The sequence below is a fragment of the Oncorhynchus keta genome, chromosome 27, assembly GCF_023373465.1.
Source record: "Oncorhynchus keta strain PuntledgeMale-10-30-2019 chromosome 27, Oket_V2, whole genome shotgun sequence".
Taxonomy (NCBI): domain Eukaryota; kingdom Metazoa; phylum Chordata; class Actinopteri; order Salmoniformes; family Salmonidae; genus Oncorhynchus; species Oncorhynchus keta.
Window position 1 is genome coordinate 16466353 of NC_068447.1, and position 22811 is coordinate 16489163.

Consider the following 22811-nt stretch of genomic DNA (forward strand, 5'->3'; position numbering starts at 1 on the left):
CTGTGTGTGTGTGTGTGTGTGTGTGTGTGTGTGTGTGTGTGTGTGTGTGTGTGTGTGTGTGTGTGTGTGTGTGTGTGTGTGTGTGTGTGTGTGTGTGTGTGTGTGTGTGTGTACGTGTGTGTGTGTGTGTGTGTGCATTATATCTATGAGAGGTTTAATTTGAAAGTGGCAAGACACATGGCCAGATTATGGGTCTTTCTGGGCTTGCACCCTGAGGTGTATTTTTAGAAGGGAAAAGAGGGTTAGCCAGTGAAGTGAAACGGACATGAATGAAATTGCTAATGCTTTTCCCTCTCTTCCTGCAATTCCTGCATTTAAACTAAGCTATCTAGCTGTGGCTATGTGGTGCCTGTCATCTTCTGGGCCATTTAGTTTGTGGATCTTCAAAACACTCTCCTATATGATAACTATTTATGTGGTCCAACACTATTTCAATCACATACAGTAGAACACAATTCCTCTGGTCGTCATATTCATGCTAATAACCCCAACATGTTGAACCGTAGATCACCTGTGCAGCGCAGGACCGTGTTAGCCCACGAAGCTATAGCACTAGCTCTGGGAGCTAGCATACGTTCTACTGTCACATACCTGTAGGTCTGGGTCATCTTCATGTTGCAGGTGTGCCTCCTCTGCTGCCTCCACCAGACGCTGTAGGGAGATATATATATATATATGAGAGAGAGAGAGAGAGAGAGAGAGAGAGAGAGAGAGAGAGAGAGAGAGAGAGAGAGAGAGAGAGAGAGAGAGAGAGAGAGAGAGAGAGAGAGAGAGAGAGAGAGAGAGAGAGTTATAGTAGTTTACACCAATCCTTTACTACAATTAATGTCAGCAGCAAAACACCACACTGCTGTTCATAAGGATCATATAAATTAAGTGAATCTGTTGCCTACTGCTTATAACAACATGGTAACACACTTGATAACACACAATGATAACACACACACACACTCAATCACACACACACACACACACACACACACACACACACACACACACACACACACACACACACACACACACACACACACACACACACACACACACACACACACACACACACACACGCACACACTTGGCCACTATGTAGATTGAAGCTATTTCATTCAGCAACAGAAGTAATGACACCCTAAGGGCTTCTGGATGCTCCAAACAAAAAACTCCATCACAGCCACACACACACACACACACACACACACACACACACACACACACACACACACACACACACACACACACACACACACACACACACACACACACACACACACACTGACTCCATCCCCACCACCTCGCTGGCATGCAGTCTGCTGCGTACGCCTACAGGGCATTGTGTGTATCTGATTCTAGCCGTCTTTATATATCTCTTTTCCTAAGCCTGTGTGTTTGCATATTAGTGTGTGTGTTTGTTCCTCTCCTCGCCCCAGGGTGGGGTTATCAGTGAAACCCCCAACACAACCTGGTCTCAGAGCATTTCGTATTATTCTGTATGTAAAGCCTAGACATGTAGTATGCTATGTTACATCTCATATGGTATGTATTCATTTGTGGATGTCCACCATCCATTTCGTATAATATGATACAAATTACAATTTGTATGATATGTTACGAATTTGCAAAAACGTATGATATTATATGAATTCTAGCTAGGATAGGATTTAGATAGAAGGGTTAAGGTTAGGGTTAGGGTTAGGGGAAGAGTTAGATAGAAGAGTTAAGGTTAGGGTTAGGGTTAAGGGAAGCGTTAGATAGAAGGGTTAAGGTTAGGGTTAGGGTTAGGGGAAGCGTTAGATAGAAGGGTTAAGGTTAGGGTTAGGGTTAGGGGAAGAGTTAGATAGAAGGGTTAGATAGAAGGGTTAAGGTTAGGGTTAGGGTTAGGGGAAGAGTTAGATAGAAGGGTTAAGGTTAGGGTTAGGGTTAGGGGAAGAGTTAGATTGAAGGGTTAAGGTTAGGGTTAGGGTTAGGGTTAGGGGAAGAGTTAGATAGAAGGGTTAAGGTTAGGGTTAGGGGAAGAGTTAGATTGAAGGGTTAAGGTTAGGGTTAGGGGAAGGGGAAGGGTTGGCTAATATGCTAAGTAGTTGCAAAGTAGCAAAACAATGAGTAAGTAGTTGAAAAGTTGCTAATTAGCTAAAGTTGACCGTGATGAGATTCGAACTCACAACCTTCAGGTTGCAAGACGTTTGCTTTATATGCCTGAACAACCACCCTACTTTTGATTTAAGTTACCACCTGTCTTATGTGACCACACCAAACGTAACACCAGCATTCTAATTTTTATTTGTGGTCCCAGATTTACATTTACTATTTCATGTCCAGTCTATGAGATCCGGCTGCCTAACAAGGTATCATAGTTTCACTTCAGTATTCAAATTTTGCCAGGGGTTAGAGTTATGTGGGGATAAATGGTTAAATGTAGGCATGAATCCCAGCAAGGAGTAAGGTTTGGGATAGGGTTAAGACAGAGGACTGCCTAGCTCTGGGATTGAACCTGCAATCCTCTGAGCAGGAGTGTGTGTTCTCAGCCCTTCCTCTGGCACCATCCACAATGCACTAGCAAGCTGTGCTACCTGCAGACTCACCTTTAGTCTGCAAGTAAATGCCACAGTATGCCAGCCCTGCCTCCCACAGGCAACCTGTCACTGAGCATCACAACACACACACACACACACATTAACACAATGGCAGTGATATGTGCATGGAACAACATCTTATGGTGAATGATTCCCCTCTAACCCAGCTGGGTCTGGTCTGGTGAGGGACTCTCCGATTCACTCCACCTCACATTACCATTCTAATGGCTTTTCAGGAAGCCACCATAATCTACTGCCTTATTTGAAGGGTGTGTGTGTGTGTGTGTGTGTGTGTGTGTGTGTGTGTGTGTGTGTGTGTGTGTGTGTGTGTGTGTGTGTGTGTGTGTGTGTGTGTGTGTGTGTGTGTGTGTGTGTGTGTGTGTGTGTGTGTGCGTGCGTGCGTGTGCGTGTGCGTGTGTGTGTGTGTGTGAAGTCACCAGAAAGCCAGAGACGGACAGACAGACGGACAGATAAAGTGATACACTGTGTGTCTTTTTACTGTGACTGACGCCATAGAGGCTCTGGTGCCTGATACACGTGGACATCCAGACCTGCTTCAGGAACAAACAGATAAGGAGGAGAGAAATAAAAGAAGCATGAGAGAAGAATGGATGAGTAACATTCTCTAAAGGTCTGACCGGTTAGCCTGGTACTCAGAGGGAAATGTCAGAGTCAGACGCTGCCTGTGAAACTGCTGTGTGTGTGTGTGTGTGTGTGTGTGTGTGTGTGTGTGTGTGTGTGTGTGTGTGTGTGTGTGTGTGTGTGTGTGTGTGTGTGTGTGTGTGTGTGTGTGTGTGTGTGTGTGTGTGTGTGTGTGTGTGTGTGTGTGTGTGTGTGTGTGTGTGTGTGTGTGCGTGTGTGTCTGTGAGGATGTTCTCCTCTGTTGACAAGCGTTATGATATTAGCCCTGTGATCTCATCTCTGTGGCAGCCCTACTGAAAATGTCAGTCAAAGGACGGTGTGTGTGTGTGTGTGTGTGTGTGTGTGTGTGTGTGTGTGTGTGTGTGTGTGGGCATAGCGAACTCACGTGTGGATGACTGACTGTTTGCATGCAGGAGTGAGTGAGCAAGTGAGTGCATGCACGATCATTTAATAATAAGTGTGTATATGTGCGTGAATGTGTGTGTGTGTGTGTGTGTGTGTGTGTGTTTTGACTGCCTGCCAGTGTCTGTCTGTCCATCTGTCATGTCTGTCTGTCTATCTATCTATCAGTCTTTCTGTCTGTCTGTATGACAGTCTGCCTGGCTGTAGGTCTCTCTGTCCGTCTACCTACCCTTTTGATGGTATGGAATTATGTGATCTTTACACCTGTCTGTGTGTCTAGCTGGTCAAATCAAATCAAATCATCTTCAGAAGTCACCAGAGATGGACAGACAACGTGATCAAAGTGATCACACTTGCACTCGATGCAAATCTTCAGAACTCATCCGTCTCTTCTGTGTGTCAACTTGATTGTGTCTCTTGTTCCTAAACAGACAGCAGTGAACGCTGGGTTCTGACATGTTCCTGTGCTGATGGGTTCAGAGCTGAAGCCTCTGACCTTAAATATCTCCATCAATTATGAATGGAACAAAAAACCATGTGGTGGAGAAGAGCAGAACTTGCCTGTACAGCTGACCTATGACAACAACTGCTGTTGGAGGGGGAGGACGGAGAAGGAGAGGGGGAGGGGGAGGAAGGGGGAGATGAGAGGGTGGAGGGGAGGAAGATGTGAGGAGGAGGGAGGAGTGGGGAAGGAGGGGAGATGAGGAGGTGGAGGGGAGAAGAGTGAAATGTAAGGGTTGAGATGCTAACAACTCCTGTTGAAGGGGAGTAGGGGAGAGAAAGGGAGGGGTGAGATGCTAACAACTCCTGTTGAAGGGGAGTAGGGGAGAGAAAGGGAGGGGTGAGATGCTAACAACTCCTGTTTAAGGGGAGTAGGGGAGAGAAAGGGAGGGTGAGATGTTAACAACTCCTGTTGAAGGAGAGTAGGGGAGAGAAAGGGAGGGGTGAGATGCTAACAACTCCTGTTGAAGGGGAGTAGGGGAGAGAAAGGGAGGGGTGAGATGTTAACAACTCCTGTTGAAGGGGAGTAGGGGAGAGAAAGGGAGGGGTGAGATGCTAACAACTCCTGTTGAAGGGGAGTAGGGGAGAGAAAGGGAGGGGTGAGATGCTAACAACTCCTGTTGAAGGGGAGTAGGGGAGAGAAAGGGAGGGGTGAGATGCTAACAACTCCTGTTGAAGGGGAGTAGGGGAGAGAAAGGGAGGGGTGAGATGCTAACAACTCCTGTTGAAGGAGAGTAGGGGAGAGAAAGGGAGGGGTGAGATGCTAACAACTCCTGTTGAAGGGTAGTAGGGGAGAGAAAGGGAGGGGTGAGATGTTAACAACTCCTGTTGAAGGGGAGTAGGGGAGAGAAAGGGAGGGGTGAGATGCTAACAACTCCTGTTGAAGGAGAGTAGGGGAGAGAAAGGCAGGGGTGAGATGCTAACAACTCCTGTTGAAGGGGAGTAGGGGAGAGAAAGGGAGGGTGAGATGTTAACAACTCCTGTTGAAGGAGAGTAGGGGAGAGAAAGGGAGGGGTGAGATGCTAACAACTCCTGTTGAAGGGGAGTAGGGGAGAGAAAGGGAGGGTGAGATGCTAACAACTCCTGTTTAAGGGGAGTAGGGGAGAGAAAGGGAGGGTGAGATGCTAACAACTCCTGTTGAAGGGGAGTAGGGGAGAGAAAGGGAGGGGTGAGAGGCTAACAACTCCTGTTTAAGGGGAGTAGGGGAGAGAAAGGGAGGGTGAGATGCTAACAACTCCTGTTTAAGGGGAGTAGGGGAGAGAAAGGGAGGGTGAGATGCTAACAACTCCTGTTGAAGGGAGTAGGGGAGAGAAAGGGAGGGGTGAGATGCTAATAACTCCTGTTTAAGGGGAGTAGGGGAGAGAAAGGGAGGGTGAGATGCTAACAACTCCTGTTGAAGGGGAGTAGGGGAGAGAAAGGGAGGGGTGAGATGCTAACAACTCCTGTTGAAGGGGAGTAGGGGAGAGAAAGGGAGGGGTGAGATGCTAACAACTCCTGTTGAAGGAGAGTAGGGGAGAGAAAGGGAGGGGTGAGATGCTAACAACTCCTGTTGAAGGGGAGTAGGGGAGAGAAAGGGAGGGTGAGATGCTATCAACTCCTGTTGAAGGGGAGTAGGGGAGAGAAAGGGAGGGTGAGATGCTAACAACTCCTGTTTAAGGGGAGTAGGGGAGAGAAAGGGAGGGGTGAGATGCTAACAACTCCTGTTGAAGGAGAGTAGGGGAGAGAAAGGGAGGGTGAGATGCTAACAACTCCTGTTGAAGGGGAGTAGGGGAGAGAAAGGGAGGGGTGAGATGCTAACAACTCCTGTTGAAGGAGAGTAGGGGAGAGAAAGGGAGGGTGAGATGCTAACAACTCCTGTTGAAGGGGAGTAGGGGAGAGAAAGGGAGGGGTGAGATGCTAACAACTCCTATTTAAGGGGAGTAGGGGAGAGAAAGGGAGGGTGAGATGCTAACAACTCCTGTTTAAGGGGAGTAGGGGAGAGAAAGGGAGGGGTGAGATGCTAACAACTCCTGTTTAAGGGGAGTAGGGGAGAGAAAGGGAGGGTGAGATGCTAACAACTCCTGTTTAAGGGGAGTAGGGGAGAGAAAGGGAGGGGTGAGATGCTAACAACTCCTGTTGAAGGAGAGTAGGGGAGAGAAAGGGAGGGTGAGATGCTAACAACTCCTGTTGAAGGAGAGTAGGGGAGAGAAAGGGAGGGGTGAGATGCTAACAACTCCTGTTGAAGGAGAGTAGGGGAGAGAAAGGGAGGGTGAGATGCTAACAACTCCTGTTGAAGGGGAGTAGGGGAGAGAAAGGGAGGGGTGAGATGCTAACAACTCCTGTTGAAGGGGAGTAGGGGAGAGAAAGGCAGGGGTGAGATGCTAACAACTCCTGTTGAAGGAGAGTAGGGAGAGAAAGGGAGGGGTGAGATGCTAACAACTCCTGTTGAAGGGGCGTAGGGGAGAGAAAGGGAGGGGTGAGATGCTAACAACTCCTGTTGAAGGAGAGTAGGGGAGAGAAAGGGAGGGGTGAGATGCTAACAACTCCTGTTGAAGGAGAGTAGGGGAGAGAAAGGGAGGGGTGAGATGCTAACAACTCCTGTTGAAGGAGAGTAGGGGAGAGAAAGGGAGGGTGAGATGCTAACAACTCCTGTTGAAGGGGAGTAGGGGAGAGAAAGGGAGGGGTGAGATGCTAACAACTCCTGTTGAAGGGGAGTAGGGGAGAGAAAGGCAGGGGTGAGATGCTAACAACTCCTGTTGAAGGAGAGTAGGGGAGAGAAAGGGAGGGGTGAGATGCTAACAACTCCTGTTGAAGGGGAGTAGGGGAGAGAAAGGGAGGGTGAGATGCTAACAACTCCTGTTGAAGGGGAGTAGGGGAGAGAAAGGGAGGGTGAGATGCTAACAACTCCTGTTGAAGGGGAGTAGGGGAGAGAAAGGGAATAGTGAGATGCTAACAACTCCTGTTGAAGGGGAGTAGGGGAGAGAAAGGGAGGGGTGAGATGCTAACAACTCCTGTTGAAGGAGAGTAGGGGAGAGAAAGGGAGGGGTGAGATGCTAACAACTCCTGTTGAAGGGGAGTAGGGGAGAGAAAGGGAGGGGTGAGATGTTAACAACTCCTGTTGAAGGGGAGTAGGGGAGAGAAAGGGAGGGGTGAGATGCTAACAACTCCTGTTGAAGGAGAGTAGGGGAGAGAAAGGCAGGGGTGAGATGCTAACAACTCCTGTTGAAGGGGAGTAGGGGAGAGAAAGGGAGGGTGAGATGTTAACAACTCCTGTTGAAGGAGAGTAGGGGAGAGAAAGGGAGGGGTGAGATGCTAACAACTCCTGTTGAAGGGGAGTAGGGGAGAGAAAGGGAGGGTGAGATGCTAACAACTCCTGTTTAAGGGGAGTAGGGGAGAGAAAGGGAGGGTGAGATGCTAACAACTCCTGTTGAAGGGGAGTAGGGGAGAAAAAGGGAGGGGTGAGAGGCTAACAACTCCTGTTTAAGGGGAGTAGGGGAGAGAAAGGGAGGGTGAGATGCTAACAACTCCTGTTTAAGGGGAGTAGGGGAGAGAAAGGGAGGGTGAGATGCTAACAACTCCTGTTGAAGGGGAGTAGGGGAGAGAAAGGGAGGGGTGAGATGCTAATAACTCCTGTTTAAGGGGAGTAGGGGAGAGAAAGGGAGGGTGAGATGCTAACAACTCCTGTTGAAGGGGAGTAGGGGAGAGAAAGGGAGGGGTGAGATGCTAACAACTCCTGTTGAAGGGGAGTAGGGGAGAGAAAGGGAGGGGTGAGATGCTAACAACTCCTGTTGAAGGAGAGTAGGGGAGAGAAAGGGAGGGGTGAGATGCTAACAACTCCTGTTGAAGGGGAGTAGGGAGAGAAAGGGAGGGTGAGATGCTATCAACTCCTGTTGAAGGGGAGTAGGGGAGAGAAAGGGAGGGTGAGATGCTAACAACTCCTGTTTAAGGGGAGTAGGGGAGAGAAAGGGAGGGGTGAGATGCTAACAACTCCTGTTGAAGGAGAGTAGGGGAGAGAAAGGGAGGGTGAGATGCTAACAACTCCTGTTGAAGGGGAGTAGGGGAGAGAAAGGGAGGGGTGAGATGCTAACAACTCCTGTTGAAGGAGAGTAGGGGAGAGAAAGGGAGGGTGAGATGCTAACAACTCCTGTTGAAGGGGAGTAGGGGAGAGAAAGGGAGGGGTGAGATGCTAACAACTCCTATTTAAGGGGAGTAGGGGAGAGAAAGGGAGGGTGAGATGCTAACAACTCCTGTTTAAGGGGAGTAGGGGAGAGAAAGGGAGGGGTGAGATGCTAACAACTCCTGTTTAAGGGAGTAGGGGAGAGAAAGGGAGGGTGAGATGCTAACAACTCCTGTTTAAGGGGAGTAGGGGAGAGAAAGGGAGGGGTGAGATGCTAACAACTCCTGTTGAAGGAGAGTAGGGGAGAGAAAGGGAGGGTGAGATGCTAACAACTCCTGTTGAAGGAGAGTAGGGGAGAGAAAGGGAGGGGTGAGATGCTAACAACTCCTGTTGAAGGAGAGTAGGGAGAGAAAGGGAGGGTGAGATGCTAACAACTCCTGTTGAAGGGGAGTAGGGGAGAGAAAGGGAGGGGTGAGATGCTAACAACTCCTGTTGAAGGGGAGTAGGGGAGAGAAAGGCAGGGGTGAGATGCTAACAACTCCTGTTGAAGGAGAGTAGGGGGAGAAAGGGAGGGGTGAGATGCTAACAACTCCTGTTGAAGGGGCGTAGGGGAGAGAAAGGGAGGGGTGAGATGCTAACAACTCCTGTTGAAGGAGAGTAGGGGAGAGAAAGGGAGGGGTGAGATGCTAACAACTCCTGTTGAAGGAGAGTAGGGGAGAGAAAGGGAGGGGTGAGATGCTAACAACTCCTGTTGAAGGAGAGTAGGGGAGAGAAAGGGAGGGTGAGATGCTAACAACTCCTGTTGAAGGGGAGTAGGGGAGAGAAAGGGAGGGGTGAGATGCTAACAACTCCTGTTGAAGGGGAGTAGGGGAGAGAAAGGCAGGGTGAGATGCTAACAACTCCTGTTGAAGGAGAGTAGGGGAGAGAAAGGGAGGGGTGAGATGCTAACAACTCCTGTTGAAGGGGAGTAGGGGAGAGAAAGGGAGGGTGAGATGCTAACAACTCCTGTTGAAGGGGAGTAGGGGAGAGAAAGGGAGGGTGAGATGCTAACAACTCCTGTTGAAGGGGAGTAGGGGAGAGAAAGGGAATAGTGAGATGCTAACAACTCCTGTTGAAGGGGAGTAGGGGAGAGAAAGGGAGGGTGAGATGCTAACAACTCCTGTTGAAGGGGAGTAGGGGAGAGAAAGGGAGGGGTGAGATGCTAACAACTCCTGTTGAAGGGGAGTAGGGGAGAGAAAGGGAGGGTGAGATGCTAACAACTCCTGTTGAAGGGGAGTAGGGGAGAGAAAGGGAGGGGTGAGATGCTAACAACTCCTGTTTAAGGGGAGTAGGGGAGAGAAAGGGAGGGGTGAGATGCTAACAACTCCTGTTGAAGGAGAGTAGGGGAGAGAAAGGGAGGGTGAGATGCTAACAACTCCTGTTGAAGGGGAGGGGAGAGAAAGGGAGGGGTGAGATGCTAACAACTCCTGTTGAAGGAGAGTAGGGGAGAGAAAGGGAGGGTGAGATGCTAACAACTCCTGTTGAAGGGGAGTAGGGGAGAGAAAGGGAGGGGTGAGATGCTAACAACTCCTGTTTAAGGGGAGTAGGGGAGAGAAAGGGAGGGTGAGATGCTAACAACTCCTGTTTAAGGGGAGTAGGGGAGAGAAAGGGAGGGGTGAGATGCTAACAACTCCTGTTTAAGGGGAGTAGGGGAGAGAAAGGGAGGGTGAGATGCTAACAACTCCTGTTTAAGGGGAGTAGGGGAGAGAAAGGGAGGGGTGAGATGCTAACAACTCCTGTTGAAGGAGAGTAGGGGAGAGAAAGGGAGGGTGAGATGCTAACAACTCCTGTTGAAGGAGAGTAGGGGAGAGAAAGGGAGGGGTGAGATGCTAACAACTCCTGTTGAAGGAGAGTAGGGGAGAGAAAGGGAGGGTGAGATGCTAACAACTCCTGTTGAAGGGGAGTAGGGGAGAGAAAGGGAGGGGTGAGATGCTAACAACTCCTGTTGAAGGGGAGTAGGGGAGAGAAAGGCAGGGGTGAGATGCTAACAACTCCTGTTGAAGGAGAGTAGGGGAGAGAAAGGGAGGGGTGAGATGCTAACAACTCCTGTTGAAGGGGCGTAGGGGAGAGAAAGGGAGGGGTGAGATGCTAACAACTCCTGTTGAAGGAGAGTAGGGGAGAGAAAGGGAGGGGTGAGATGCTAACAACTCCTGTTGAAGGAGAGTAGGGGAGAGAAAGGGAGGGGTGAGATGCTAACAACTCCTGTTGAAGGAGAGTAGGGAGAGAAAGGAGGGTGAGATGCTAACAACTCCTGTTGAAGGGGAGTAGGGGAGAGAAAGGGAGGGGTGAGATGCTAACAACTCCTGTTGAAGGGGAGTAGGGGAGAGAAAGGGAGGGGTGAGATGCTAACAACTCCTGTTGAAGGAGAGTAGGGGAGAGAAAGGGAGGGGTGAGATGCTAACAACTCCTGTTGAAGGGGAGTAGGGGAGAGAAAGGAGGGTGAGATGCTATCAACTCCTGTTGAAGGGGAGTAGGGAGAGAAAGGGAGGGTGAGATGCTAACAACTCCTGTTTAAGGGGAGTAGGGGAGAGAAAGGGAGGGGTGAGATGCTAACAACTCCTGTTGAAGGAGAGTAGGGGAGAGAAAGGGAGGGTGAGATGCTAACAACTCCTGTTGAAGGGGAGTAGGGGAGAGAAAGGGAGGGGTGAGATGCTAACAACTCCTGTTGAAGGAGAGTAGGGGAGAGAAAGGGAGGGTGAGATGCTAACAACTCCTGTTGAAGGGGAGTAGGGGAGAGAAAGGGAGGGGTGAGATGCTAACAACTCCTATTTAAGGGGAGTAGGGGAGAGAAAGGGAGGGTGAGATGCTAACAACTCCTGTTTAAGGGGAGTAGGGAGAGAAAGGGAGGGGTGAGATGCTAACAACTCCTGTTTAAGGGGAGTAGGGGAGAGAAAGGGAGGGTGAGATGCTAACAACTCCTGTTTAAGGGGAGTAGGGGAGAGAAAGGGAGGGGTGAGATGCTAACAACTCCTGTTGAAGGAGAGTAGGGAGAGAAAGGAGGGTGAGATGCTAACAACTCCGGTTGAAGGAGAGTAGGGGAGAGAAAGGGAGGGGTGAGATGCTAACAACTCCTGTTGAAGGAGAGTAGGGGAGAGAAAGGGAGGGTGAGATGCTAACAACTCCTGTTGAAGGGGAGTAGGGGAGAGAAAGGGAGGGGTGAGATGCTAACAACTCCTGTTGAAGGGGAGTAGGGGAGAGAAAGGCAGGGGTGAGATGCTAACAACTCCTGTTGAAGGAGAGTAGGGGAGAGAAAGGGAGGGGTGAGATGCTAACAACTCCTGTTGAAGGGGCGTAGGGGAGAGAAAGGGAGGGGTGAGATGCTAACAACTCCTGTTGAAGGAGAGTAGGGGAGAGAAAGGGAGGGGTGAGATGCTAACAACTCCTGTTGAAGGAGAGTAGGGGAGAGAAAGGGAGGGGTGAGATGCTAACAACTCCTGTTGAAGGAGAGTAGGGGAGAGAAAGGGAGGGTGAGATGCTAACAACTCCTGTTGAAGGGGAGTAGGGGAGAGAAAGGGAGGGGTGAGATGCTAACAACTCCTGTTGAAGGGGAGTAGGGGAGAGAAAGGCAGGGGTGAGATGCTAACAACTCCTGTTGAAGGAGAGTAGGGGAGAGAAAGGGAGGGGTGAGATGCTAACAACTCCTGTTGAAGGGGAGTAGGGGAGAGAAAGGGAGGGTGAGATGCTAACAACTCCTGTTGAAGGGGAGTAGGGGAGAGAAAGGGAGGGTGAGATGCTAACAACTCCTGTTGAAGGGGAGTAGGGGAGAGAAAGGAATAGTGAGATGCTAACAACTCCTGTTGAAGGGGAGTAGGGGAGAGAAAGGGAGGGTGAGATGCTAACAACTCCTGTTGAAGGGGAGTAGGGGAGAGAAAGGGAGGGGTGAGATGCTAACAACTCCTGTTGAAGGGGAGTAGGGGAGAGAAAGGGAGGGTGAGATGCTAACAACTCCTGTTGAAGGGGAGTAGGGGAGAGAAAGGGAGGGGTGAGATGCTAACAACTCCTGTTTAAGGGGAGTAGGGGAGAGAAAGGGAGGGGTGAGATGCTAACAACTCCTGTTGAAGGAGAGTAGGGGAGAGAAAGGGAGGGTGAGATGCTAACAACTCCTGTTGAAGGGGAGTAGGGGAGAGAAAGGGAGGGGTGAGATGCTAACAACTCCTGTTGAAGGAGAGTAGGGGAGAGAAAGGGAGGGTGAGATGCTAACAACTCCTGTTGAAGGGGAGTAGGGGAGAGAAAGGGAGGGGTGAGATGCTAACAACTCCTATTTAAGGGGAGTAGGGGAGAGAAAGGGAGGGTGAGATGCTAACAACTCCTGTTTAAGGGGAGTAGGGGAGAGAAAGGGAGGGGTGAGATGCTAACAACTCCTGTTTAAGGGGAGTAGGGGAGAGAAAGGGAGGGTGAGATGCTAACAACTCCTGTTTAAGGGGAGTAGGGGAGAGAAAGGGAGGGGTGAGATGCTAACAACTCCTGTTGAAGGAGAGTAGGGGAGAGAAAGGGAGGGTGAGATGCTAACAACTCCTGTTGAAGGAGAGTAGGGAGAGAAAGGGAGGGGTGAGATGCTAACAACTCCTGTTGAAGGAGAGTAGGGGAGAGAAAGGGAGGGTGAGATGCTAACAACTCCTGTTGAAGGGGAGTAGGGGAGAGAAAGGGAGGGGTGAGATGCTAACAACTCCTGTTGAAGGGGAGTAGGGGAGAGAAAGGCAGGGGTGAGATGCTAACAACTCCTGTTGAAGGAGAGTAGGGGAGAGAAAGGGAGGGGTGAGATGCTAACAACTCCTGTTGAAGGGGCGTAGGGGAGAGAAAGGGAGGGGTGAGATGCTAACAACTCCTGTTGAAGGAGAGGGGAGAGAAAGGGAGGGGTGAGATGCTAACAACTCCTGTTGAAGGAGAGTAGGGGAGAGAAAGGGAGGGGTGAGATGCTAACAATTCCTGTTGAAGGAGAGTAGGGGAGAGAAAGGGAGGGTGAGATGCTAACAACTCCTGTTGAAGGGGAGTAGGGGAGAGAAAGGGAGGGGTGAGATGCTAACAACTCCTGTTGAAGGGGAGTAGGGGAGAGAAAGGCAGGGGTGAGATGCTAACAACTCCTGTTGAAGGAGAGTAGGGGAGAGAAAGGGAGGGGTGAGATGCTAACAACTCCTGTTGAAGGGGAGTAGGGGAGAGAAAGGGAGGGTGAGATGCTAACAACTCCTGTTGAAGGGGAGTAGGGGAGAGAAAGGGAGGGTGAGATGCTAACAACTCCTGTTGAAGGGGAGTAGGGGAGAGAAAGGGAATAGTGAGATGCTAACAACTCCTGTTGAAGGGGAGTAGGGGAGAGAAAGGGAGGGTGAGATGCTAACAACTCCTGTTGAAGGGGAGTAGGGGAGAGAAAGGGAGGGGTGAGATGCTAACAACTCCTGTTGAAGGGGAGTAGGGGAGAGAAAGGGAGGGTGAGATGCTAACAACTCCTGTTGAAGGGGAGTAGGGGAGAGAAAGGGAGGGGTGAGATGCTAACAACTCCTGTTGAAGGGGAGTAGGGGAGAGAAAGGGAGGGGTGAGATGCTAACAACTCCTGTTGAAGTGGAGTAGGGGAGAGAAAGGGAGCGGTGAGATGCTAACAACTCCTGTTGAAGGAGAGTAGGGGAGAGAAAGGGAGGGGTGAGATGCTAACTACTCCTGTTGAAGGAGAGTAGGGGAGAGAAAGGGAGGGTGAGATGCTAACAACTCCTGTTGAAGGGGAGTAGGGGAGAGAAAGGGAGGAGTGAGATGCTAACAACTCCTGTTGAAGGAGAGTAGGGGAGAGAAAGGGAGGGGTGAGATGCTAACAACTCCTGTTGAAGGGGTGTAGGGGAGAGAAAGGGAGGGGTGAGATGCTAACAACTCCTGTTGAAGGGGAGTAGGGGAGAGAAAGGGAGGGGTGAGATGCTAACAACTCCTGTTGAAGGGGAGTAGGGGAGAGAAACGGAGGGGTGAGATGCTAACAACTCCTGTTGAAGTGGAGTAGGGGAGAGAAAGGGAGCGGTGAGATGCTAACAACTCCTGTTTAAGGGGAGTAGGGGAGAGAAAGGGAGGGTGAGATGCTAACAACTCCTGTTTAAGGGGAGTAGGGGAGAGAAAGGGAGGGGTGAGATGCTAACAACTCCTGTTGAAGTGGAGTAGGGGAGAGAAAGGGAGCGGTGAGATGCTAACAACTCCTGTTGAAGTGGAGTAGGGGAGAGAAAGGGAGCGGTGAGATGCTAACAACTCCTGTTTAAGGGGAGTAGGGGAGAGAAAGGGAGGGTGAGATGCTAACAACTCCTGTTTAAGGGGAGTAGGGGAGAGAAAGGGAGGGGTGAGATGCTAACAACTCCTGTTGAAGGAGAGTAGGGGAGAGAAAGGGAGGGTGAGATGCTAACAACTCCTGTTGAAGGAGAGTAGGGGAGAGAAAGGGAGGGGTGAGATGCTAACAACTCCTGTTGAAGGAGAGTAGGGGAGAGAAAGGGAGGGTGAGATGCTAACAACTCCTGTTGAAGGGGAGTAGGGGAGAGAAAGGGAGGGGTGAGATGCTAACAACTCCTGTTGAAGGGGAGTAGGGGAGAGAAAGGCAGGGGTGAGATGCTAACAACTCCTGTTGAAGGAGAGTAGGGGAGAGAAAGGGAGGGGTGAGATGCTAACAACTCCTGTTGAAGGGGCGTAGGGGAGAGAAAGGGAGGGGTGAGATGCTAACAACTCCTGTTGAAGGAGAGTAGGGGAGAGAAAGGGGGGTGAGATGCTAACAACTCCTGTTGAAGGAGAGTAGGGGAGAGAAAGGGAGGGGTGAGATGCTAACAACTCCTGTTGAAGGAGAGTAGGGGAGAGAAAGGGAGGGTGAGATGCTAACAACTCCTGTTGAAGGGGAGTAGGGGAGAGAAAGGGAGGGGTGAGATGCTAACAACTCCTGTTGAAGGGGAGTAGGGGAGAGAAAGGCAGGGGTGAGATGCTAACAACTCCTGTTGAAGGAGAGTAGGGGAGAGAAAGGGAGGGGTGAGATGCTAACAACTCCTGTTGAAGGGGAGTAGGGGAGAGAAAGGGAGGGTGAGATGCTAACAACTCCTGTTGAAGGGGAGTAGGGGAGAGAAAGGGAGGGTGAGATGCTAACAACTCCTGTTGAAGGGGAGTAGGGGAGAGAAAGGGAGGGGTGAGATGCTAACAACTCCTGTTGAAGGGGAGTAGGGGAGAGAAAGGGAGGGTGAGATGCTAACAACTCCTGTTGAAGGGGAGTAGGGGAGAGAAAGGGAGGGGTGAGATGCTAACAACTCCTGTTGAAGGGGAGTAGGGGAGAGAAAGGGAGGGTGAGATGCTAACAACTCCTGTTGAAGGGGAGTAGGGGAGAGAAAGGGAGGGGTGAGATGCTAACAACTCCTGTTGAAGGGGAGTAGGGGAGAGAAAGGGAGGGGTGAGATGCTAACAACTCCTGTTGAAGTGGAGTAGGGGAGAGAAAGGGAGCGGTGAGATGCTAACAACTCCTGTTGAAGGAGAGTAGGGAGAGAAAGGGAGGGGTGAGATGCTAACTACTCCTGTTGAAGGAGAGTAGGGGAGAGAAAGGGAGGGTGAGATGCTAACAACTCCTGTTGAAGGGGAGTAGGGGAGAGAAAGGGAGGAGTGAGATGCTAACAACTCCTGTTGAAGGAGAGTAGGGGAGAGAAAGGGAGGGGTGAGATGCTAACAACTCCTGTTGAAGAGGGAGGGGTGAGATGCTAACAACTCCTGTTGAAGGGGAGAGAAAGGGAGGGGTGAGATGCTAACAACTCCTGTTGAAGGGGAGTAGGGGAGAGAAAGGGAGGGGTGAGATGCTAACAACTCCTGTTGAAGGGAGTAGGGAGAGAAAGGGAGGGGTGAGATGCTAACAACTCCTGTTGAAGGAGAGTAGGGAGAGAAAGGGAGGGGTGAGATGCTAACAACTCCTGTTGAAGGGGAGTAGGGGAGAGAAAGGGAGCGGTGAGATGCTAACAACTCCTGTTGAAGGGGAGTAGGGGAGAGAAAGGGAGGGGTGAGATGCTAACAACTCCTGTTGAAGTGGAGTAGGGGAGAGAAAGGGAGCGGTGAGATGCTAACAACTCCTGTTGAAGGAGAGTAGGGGAGAGAAAGGGAGGGGTGAGATGCTAACTACTCCTGTTGAAGGAGAGTAGGGGAGAGAAAGGGAGGGTGAGATGCTAACAACTCCTGTTGAAGGGGAGTAGGGGAGAGAAAGGGAGGGGTGAGATGCTAACAACTCCTGTTGAAGGAGAGTAGGGGAGAGAAAGGGAGGGGTGAGATGCTAACAACTCCTGTTGAAGGAGAGTAGGGGAGAGAAAGGGAGGGTGAGATGCTAACAACTCCTGTTGAAGGGGAGTAGGGGAGAGAAAGGGAGGGGTGAGATGCTAACAACTCCTGTTGAAGGGGAGTAGGGGAGAGAAAGGCAGGGGTGAGATGCTAACAACTCCTGTTGAAGGAGAGTAGGGGAGAGAAAAGGAGGGGTGAGATGCTAACAACTCCTGTTGAAGGGGAGTAGGGGAGAGAAAGGGAGGGTGAGATGCTAACAACTCCTGTTGAAGGGGAGTAGGGGAGAGAAAGGGAGGGTGAGATGCTAACAACTCCTGTTGAAGGGGAGTAGGGGAGAGAAAGGGAGGGGTGAGATGCTAACAACTCCTGTTGAAGGGGAGTAGGGGAGAGAAAGGGAGGGTGAGATGCTAACAACTCCTGTTGAAGGGGAGTAGGGGAGAGAAAGGGAGGGTGAGATGCTAACAACTCCTGTTGAAGGGGAGTAGGGGAGAGAAAGGGAGGGTGAGATGCTAACAACTCCTGTTGAAGGGGAGTAGGGGAGAGAAAGGGAGGGGTGAGATGCTAACAACTCCTGTTGAAGGGGAGTAGGGGAGAGAAAGGGAGGGGTGAGATGCTAACAACTCCTGTTGAAGTGGAGTAGGGGAGAGAAAGGGAGCGGTGAGATGCTAACAACTCCTGTTGAAGGAGAGTAGGGGAGAGAAAGGGAGGGGTGAGATGCTAACTACTCCTGTTGAAGGAGAGTAGGGGAGAGAAAGGGAGGGTGAGATGCTAACAACTCCTGTTGAAGGGGAGTAGGGGAGAGAAAGGGAGGAGTGAGATGCTAACAACTCCTGTTGAAGGAGGTAGGGGAGAGAAAGGGAGGGGTGAGATGCTAACAACTCCTGTTGAAGGGGAGTAGGGGAGAGAAAGGGAGGGGTGAGATGCTAACAACTCCTGTTGAAGGGGAGTAGGGGAGAGAAAGGGAGGGGTGAGATGCTAACAACTCCTGTTGAAGGGGAGTAGGGGAGAGAAAGGGAGGGGTGAGATGCTAACAACTCCTGTTGAAGTGGAGTAGGGGAGAGAAAGGGAGCGGTGAGATGCTAACAACTCCTGTTGAAGGAGAGTAGGGGAGAGAAAGGGAGGGGTGAGATGCTAACAACTCCTGTTGAAGGGGAGTAGGGGAGAGAAAGGGAGCGGTGAGATGCTAACAACTCCTGTTTAAGGGGAGTAGGGGAGAGAAAGGGAGGGGTGAGATGCTAACAACTCCTGTTGAAGTGGAGTAGGGGAGAGAAAGGGAGCGGTGAGATGCTAACAACTCCTGTTGAAGGAGAGTAGGGGAGAGAAAGGGAGGGGTGAGATGCTAACTACTCCTGTTGAAGGAGAGTAGGGGAGAGAAAGGGAGGGTGAGATGCTAACAACTCCTGTTGAAGGGGAGTAGGGGAGAGAAAGGTAGGGGTGAGATGCTAACAACTCCTGTTGAAGGGGAGTAGGGGAGAGAAAGGGAGGGGTGAGATGCTAACAACTCCTGTTGAAGGGGAGTAGGGGAGAGAAAGGGAGGGTGAGATGCTAACAACTCCTGTTTAAGGGGAGTAGGGGAGAGAAAGGGAGGAGTGAGATGCTAACAACTCCTGTTGAAGGGGAGTAGGGGAGAGAAAGGGAGGGTGAGATGCTAACAACTCCTGTTGAAGGGGAGTAGGGGAGAGAAAGGGAGGGTGAGATGCTAACAACTCCTGTTTAAGGGGAGTAGGAGAGAGAAAGGGAGGAGTGAGATGCTAACAACTCCTGTTGAAGGAGAGTAGGGGAGAGAAAGGGAGGGGTGAGATGCTAACAACTCCTGTTGAAGGGGAGTAGGGGAGAGAAAGGGAGGGGTGAGATGCTAACAACTCCTGTTGAAGGAGAGTAGGGGAGAGAAAGGGAGGGGTGAGATGTTAACAACACCTGTTGAAGGGGAGTAGGGGAGAGAAAGGCAGGGGTGAGATGCTAACAACTCCTGTTTAAGGGGAGTAGGGGAGAGAAAGGGAGGGGTGAGATGCTAACAACTCCTGTTTAAGGGGAGTAGGGGAGAGAAAGGGAGGGGTGAGATGCTAACAACTCCTGTTTAAGGGGAGTAGGGAGAGAAAGGGAGGGTGAGATGCTAACAACTCCTGTTGAATGGGAGTAGGGGAGAGAAAGGGAGGGGTGAGATGCTAACAACTCCTGTTGAAGGGGAGTAGGGGAGAGAAAGGGAGGGGTGAGATGCTAACAACTCCTGTTGAAGGAGAGTAGGGGAGAGAAAGGGGGGGGTGAGATGCTAACAACTCCTGTTGAAGGGGAGTAGGGGAGAGAAAGGGAGGGTGAGATGCTAACAACTCCTGTTGAAGGGGAGTAGGGGAGAGAAAGGGAGGGTGAGATGCTAACAACTCCTGTTTAAGGGGAGTAGGGGAGAGAAAGGGAGGGGTGAGATGCTAACAACTCCTGTTGAAGGGAGTAGGGGAGAGAAAGGGAGGGTGAGATGCTAACAACTCCTGTTGAAGGGGAGTAGGGGAGAGAAAGGGAGGGTGAGATGCTAACAACTCCTGTTGAAGGGGAGTAGGGGAGAGAAAGGGAGGGGTGAGATGCTAACAACTCCTGTTGAAGGAGAGTAGGGGAGAGAAAGGGAGGGTGAGATGCTAACAACTCCTGTTGAAGGGGAGTAGGGGAGAGAAAGGGAGGGGTGAGATGCTAACAACTCCTGTTTAAGGGGAGTAGGGGAGAGAAAGGAGGGTGAGATGCTAACAACTCCTGTTGAAGGGGAGTAGGGAGAGAAAGGAGGGGTGAGATGCTAACAACTCCTGTTGAAGGAGTAGGGGAGAGAAAGGGAGGGGTGAGATGCTAACAACTCCTGTTGAAGGGGAGTAGGGGAGAGAAAGGAGGGGTGAGATGCTAACAACTCCTGTTGAAGGGGAGTAGGGGAGAGAAAGGGAGGGTGAGATGCTAACAACTCCTGTTGAAGGGGAGTAGGGGAGAGAAAGGGAGGGTGAGATGCTAACAACTCCTGTTGAAGGGGAGTAGGGGAGAGAAAGGGAGGGGTGAGATGCTAACAACTCCTGTTGAAGGAGAGTAGGGGAGAGAAAGGGAGGGTGAGATGCTAACAACTCCTGTTGAAGGGGAGTAGGGAGAGAAAGGGAGGGTGAGATGCTAACAACTCCTGTTGAAGGAGAGTAGGGGAGAGAAAGGGAGGGTGAGATGCTAACAACTCCTGTTGAAGGGGAGGGGGAGAGAAAGGGAGGGTGAGATGCTAACAACTCCTGTTTAAGGGGAGTAGGGGAGAGAAAGGAGGGTGAGATGCTAACAACTCCTGTTTAGGGGAGAGTAGGGAGAGAAAGGGAGGGGTGAGATGCTAACAACTCCTGTTTAAGGGGAGTAGGGGAGAGAAAGGGAGGGTGAGATGCTAACAACTCCTGTTTAAGGGGAGTAGGGAGAGAAAGGGAGGGGTGAGATGCTAACAACTCCTGTTGAAGGAGAGTAGGGGAGAGAAAGGGAGGGTGAGATGCTAACAACTCCTGTTGAAGGAGAGTAGGGGAGAGAAAGGGAGGGGTGAGATGCTAACAACTCCTGTTGAAGGAGAGTAGGGGAGAGAAAGGGAGGGTGAGATGCTAACAACTCCTGTTGAAGGGGAGTAGGGGAGAGAAAGGGAGGGGTGAGATGCTAACAACTCCTGTTGAAGGGGAGTAGGGGAGAGAAAGGCAGGGGTGAGATGCTAACAACTCCTGTTGAAGGAGAGTAGGGGAGAGAAAGGGAGGGGTGAGATGCTAACAACTCCTGTTGAAGGGGAGTAGGGAGAGAAAGGGAGGGGTGAGATGCTAACAACTCCTGTTGAAGGAGAGTAGGGGAGAGAAAGGAGGGGTGAGATGTTAACAACTCCTGTTGAAGGGGAGTAGGGGAGAGAAAGGCAGGGGTGAGATGCTAACAACTCCTGTTTAAGGGGAGTAGGGGAGAGAAAGGGAGGGGTGAGATGCTAACAACTCCTGTTTAAGGGGAGTAGGGGAGAGAAAGGGAGGGGTGAGATGCTAACAACTCCTGTTTAAGGGGAGTAGGGGAGAGAAAGGGAGGGTGAGATGCTAACAACTCCTGTTGAAGGGGAGTAGGGGAGAGAAAGGGAGGGGTGAGATGCTAACAACTCCTGTTGAAGGGGAGTAGGGGAGAGAAAGGGAGGGGTGAGATGCTAACAACTCCTGTTGAAGGAGAGTAGGGGAGAGAAAGGGAGGGGTGAGATGCTAACAACTCCTGTTGAAGGGGAGTAGGGGAGAGAAAGGGAGGGTGAGATGCTAACAACTCCTGTTGAAGGGGAGTAGGGGAGAGAAAGGGAGGGTGAGATGCTAACAACTCCTGTTGAAGGGGAGTAGGGGAGAGAAAGGGAGGGGTGAGATGCTAACAACTCCTGTTGAAGGAGAGTAGGGGAGAGAAAGGGAGGGTGAGATGCTAACAACTCCTGTTGAAGGGGAGTAGGGGAGAGAAAGGGAGGGTGAGATGCTAACAACTCCTGTTGAAGGGGAGTAGGGGAGAGAAAGGGAGGGGTGAGATGCTAACAACTCCTGTTGAAGGAGAGTAGGGGAGAGAAAGGGAGGGTGAGATGCTAACAACTCCTGTTGAAGGGGAGTAGGGGAGAGAAAGGGAGGGGTGAGATGCTAACAACTCCTGTTTAAGGGGAGTAGGGGAGAGAAAGGGAGGGTGAGATGCTAACAACTCCTGTTTAAGGGGAGTAGGGGAGAGAAAGGGAGGGGTGAGATGCTAACAACTCCTGTTGAAGGGAGTAGGGGAGAGAAAGGAGGGGTGAGATGCTAACAACTCCTGTTGAAGGAGAGTAGGGAGAGAAAGGGAGGGGTGAGATGCTAACAACTCCTGTTGAAGGGGAGTAGGGGAGAGAAAGGAGGGTGAGATGCTAACAACTCCTGTTGAAGGGGAGTAGGGGAGAGAAAGGGAGGGTGAGATGCTAACAACTCCTGTTGAAGGGGAGTAGGGGAGAGAAAGGAGGGGTGAGATGCTAACAACTCCTGTTGAAGGAGAGTAGGGGAGAGAAAGGGAGGGTGAGATGCTAACAACTCCTGTTGAAGGGGAGTAGGGGAGAGAAAGGGAGGGTGAGATGCTAACAACTCCTGTTGAAGGGGAGTAGGGGAGAGAAAGGGAGGGGTGAGATGCTAACAACTCCTGTTGAAGGAGAGTAGGGGAGAGAAAGGGAGGGTGAGATGCTAACAACTCCTGTTGAAGGGGAGTAGGGGAGAGAAAGGGAGGGGTGAGATGCTAACAACTCCTGTTTAAGGGGAGTAGGGGAGAGAAAGGGAGGGTGAGATGCTAACAACTCCTGTTTAAGGGGAGTAGGGGAGAGAAAGGGAGGGGTGAGATGCTAACAACTCCTGTTTAAGGGGGGTAGGGGAGAAAGGGAGGGTGAGATGCTAACAACTCCTGTTGAAGGGGAGTAGGGGAGAGAAAGGGAGGGGTGAGATGCTAACAACTCCTGTTGAAGGAGAGTAGGGGAGAGAAAGGGAGGGTGAGATGCTAACAACTCCTGTTGAAGGAGAGTAGGGGAGAGAAAGGGAGGGGTGAGATGCTAACAACTCCTGTTGAAGGGGAGTAGGGGAGAGAAAGGGAGGGTGAGATGCTAACAACTCCTGTTGAAGGGGAGTAGGGGAGAGAAAGGAGGGGTGAGATGCTAACAACTCCTGTTGAAGGGGAGTAGGGGAGAGAAAGGAGGGGTGAGATGCTAACAACTCCTGTTGAAGGAGAGTAGGGGAGAGAAAGGGAGGGGTGAGATGCTAACAACTCCTGTTGAAGGGGCGTAGGGGAGAGAAAGGGAGGGGTGAGATGCTAACAACTCCTGTTGAAGGAGAGTAGGGGAGAGAAAGGGAGGGGTGAGATGCTAACAACTCCTGTTGAAGGAGAGTAGGGGAGAGAAAGGGAGGGGTGAGATGCTAACAACTCCTGTTGAAGGAGAGTAGGGGAGAGAAAGGGAGGGTGAGATGCTAACAACTCCTGTTGAAGGGGAGTAGGGGAGAGAAAGGGAGGGGTGAGATGCTAACAACTCCTGTTGAAGGGAGTAGGGGAGAGAAAGGCAGGGGTGAGATGCTAACAACTCCTGTTGAAGGAGAGTAGGGGAGAGAAAGGGAGGGGTGAGATGCTAACAACTCCTGTTGAAGGGGAGTAGGGGAGAGAAAGGGAGGGTGAGATGCTAACAACTCCTGTTGAAGGGGAGTAGGGAGAGAAAGGGAGGGTGAGATGCTAACAACTCCTGTTGAAGGGGAGTAGGGGAGAGAAAGGGAGGGGTGAGATGCTAACAACTCCTGTTGAAGGGGAGTAGGGGAGAGAAAGGGAGG

The 22811-nt window shown here is 51.1% G+C and overlaps 1 protein-coding gene across 1 annotated transcript in view; it reads right to left on the minus strand.

Moving 5' to 3' along the window:
• cacna2d3a (calcium channel, voltage-dependent, alpha 2/delta subunit 3a) overlaps positions 1-22811 on the minus strand; it is a 418957-nt gene that overhangs the window by 278861 nt on the left and 117285 nt on the right. Inside the window, exon 4 of the mRNA XM_052481816.1 lies at positions 592-651. Coding sequence (XP_052337776.1) covers positions 592-651 — 60 coding nt within the window. The remainder of the gene's footprint in view (positions 1-591; positions 652-22811) is intronic.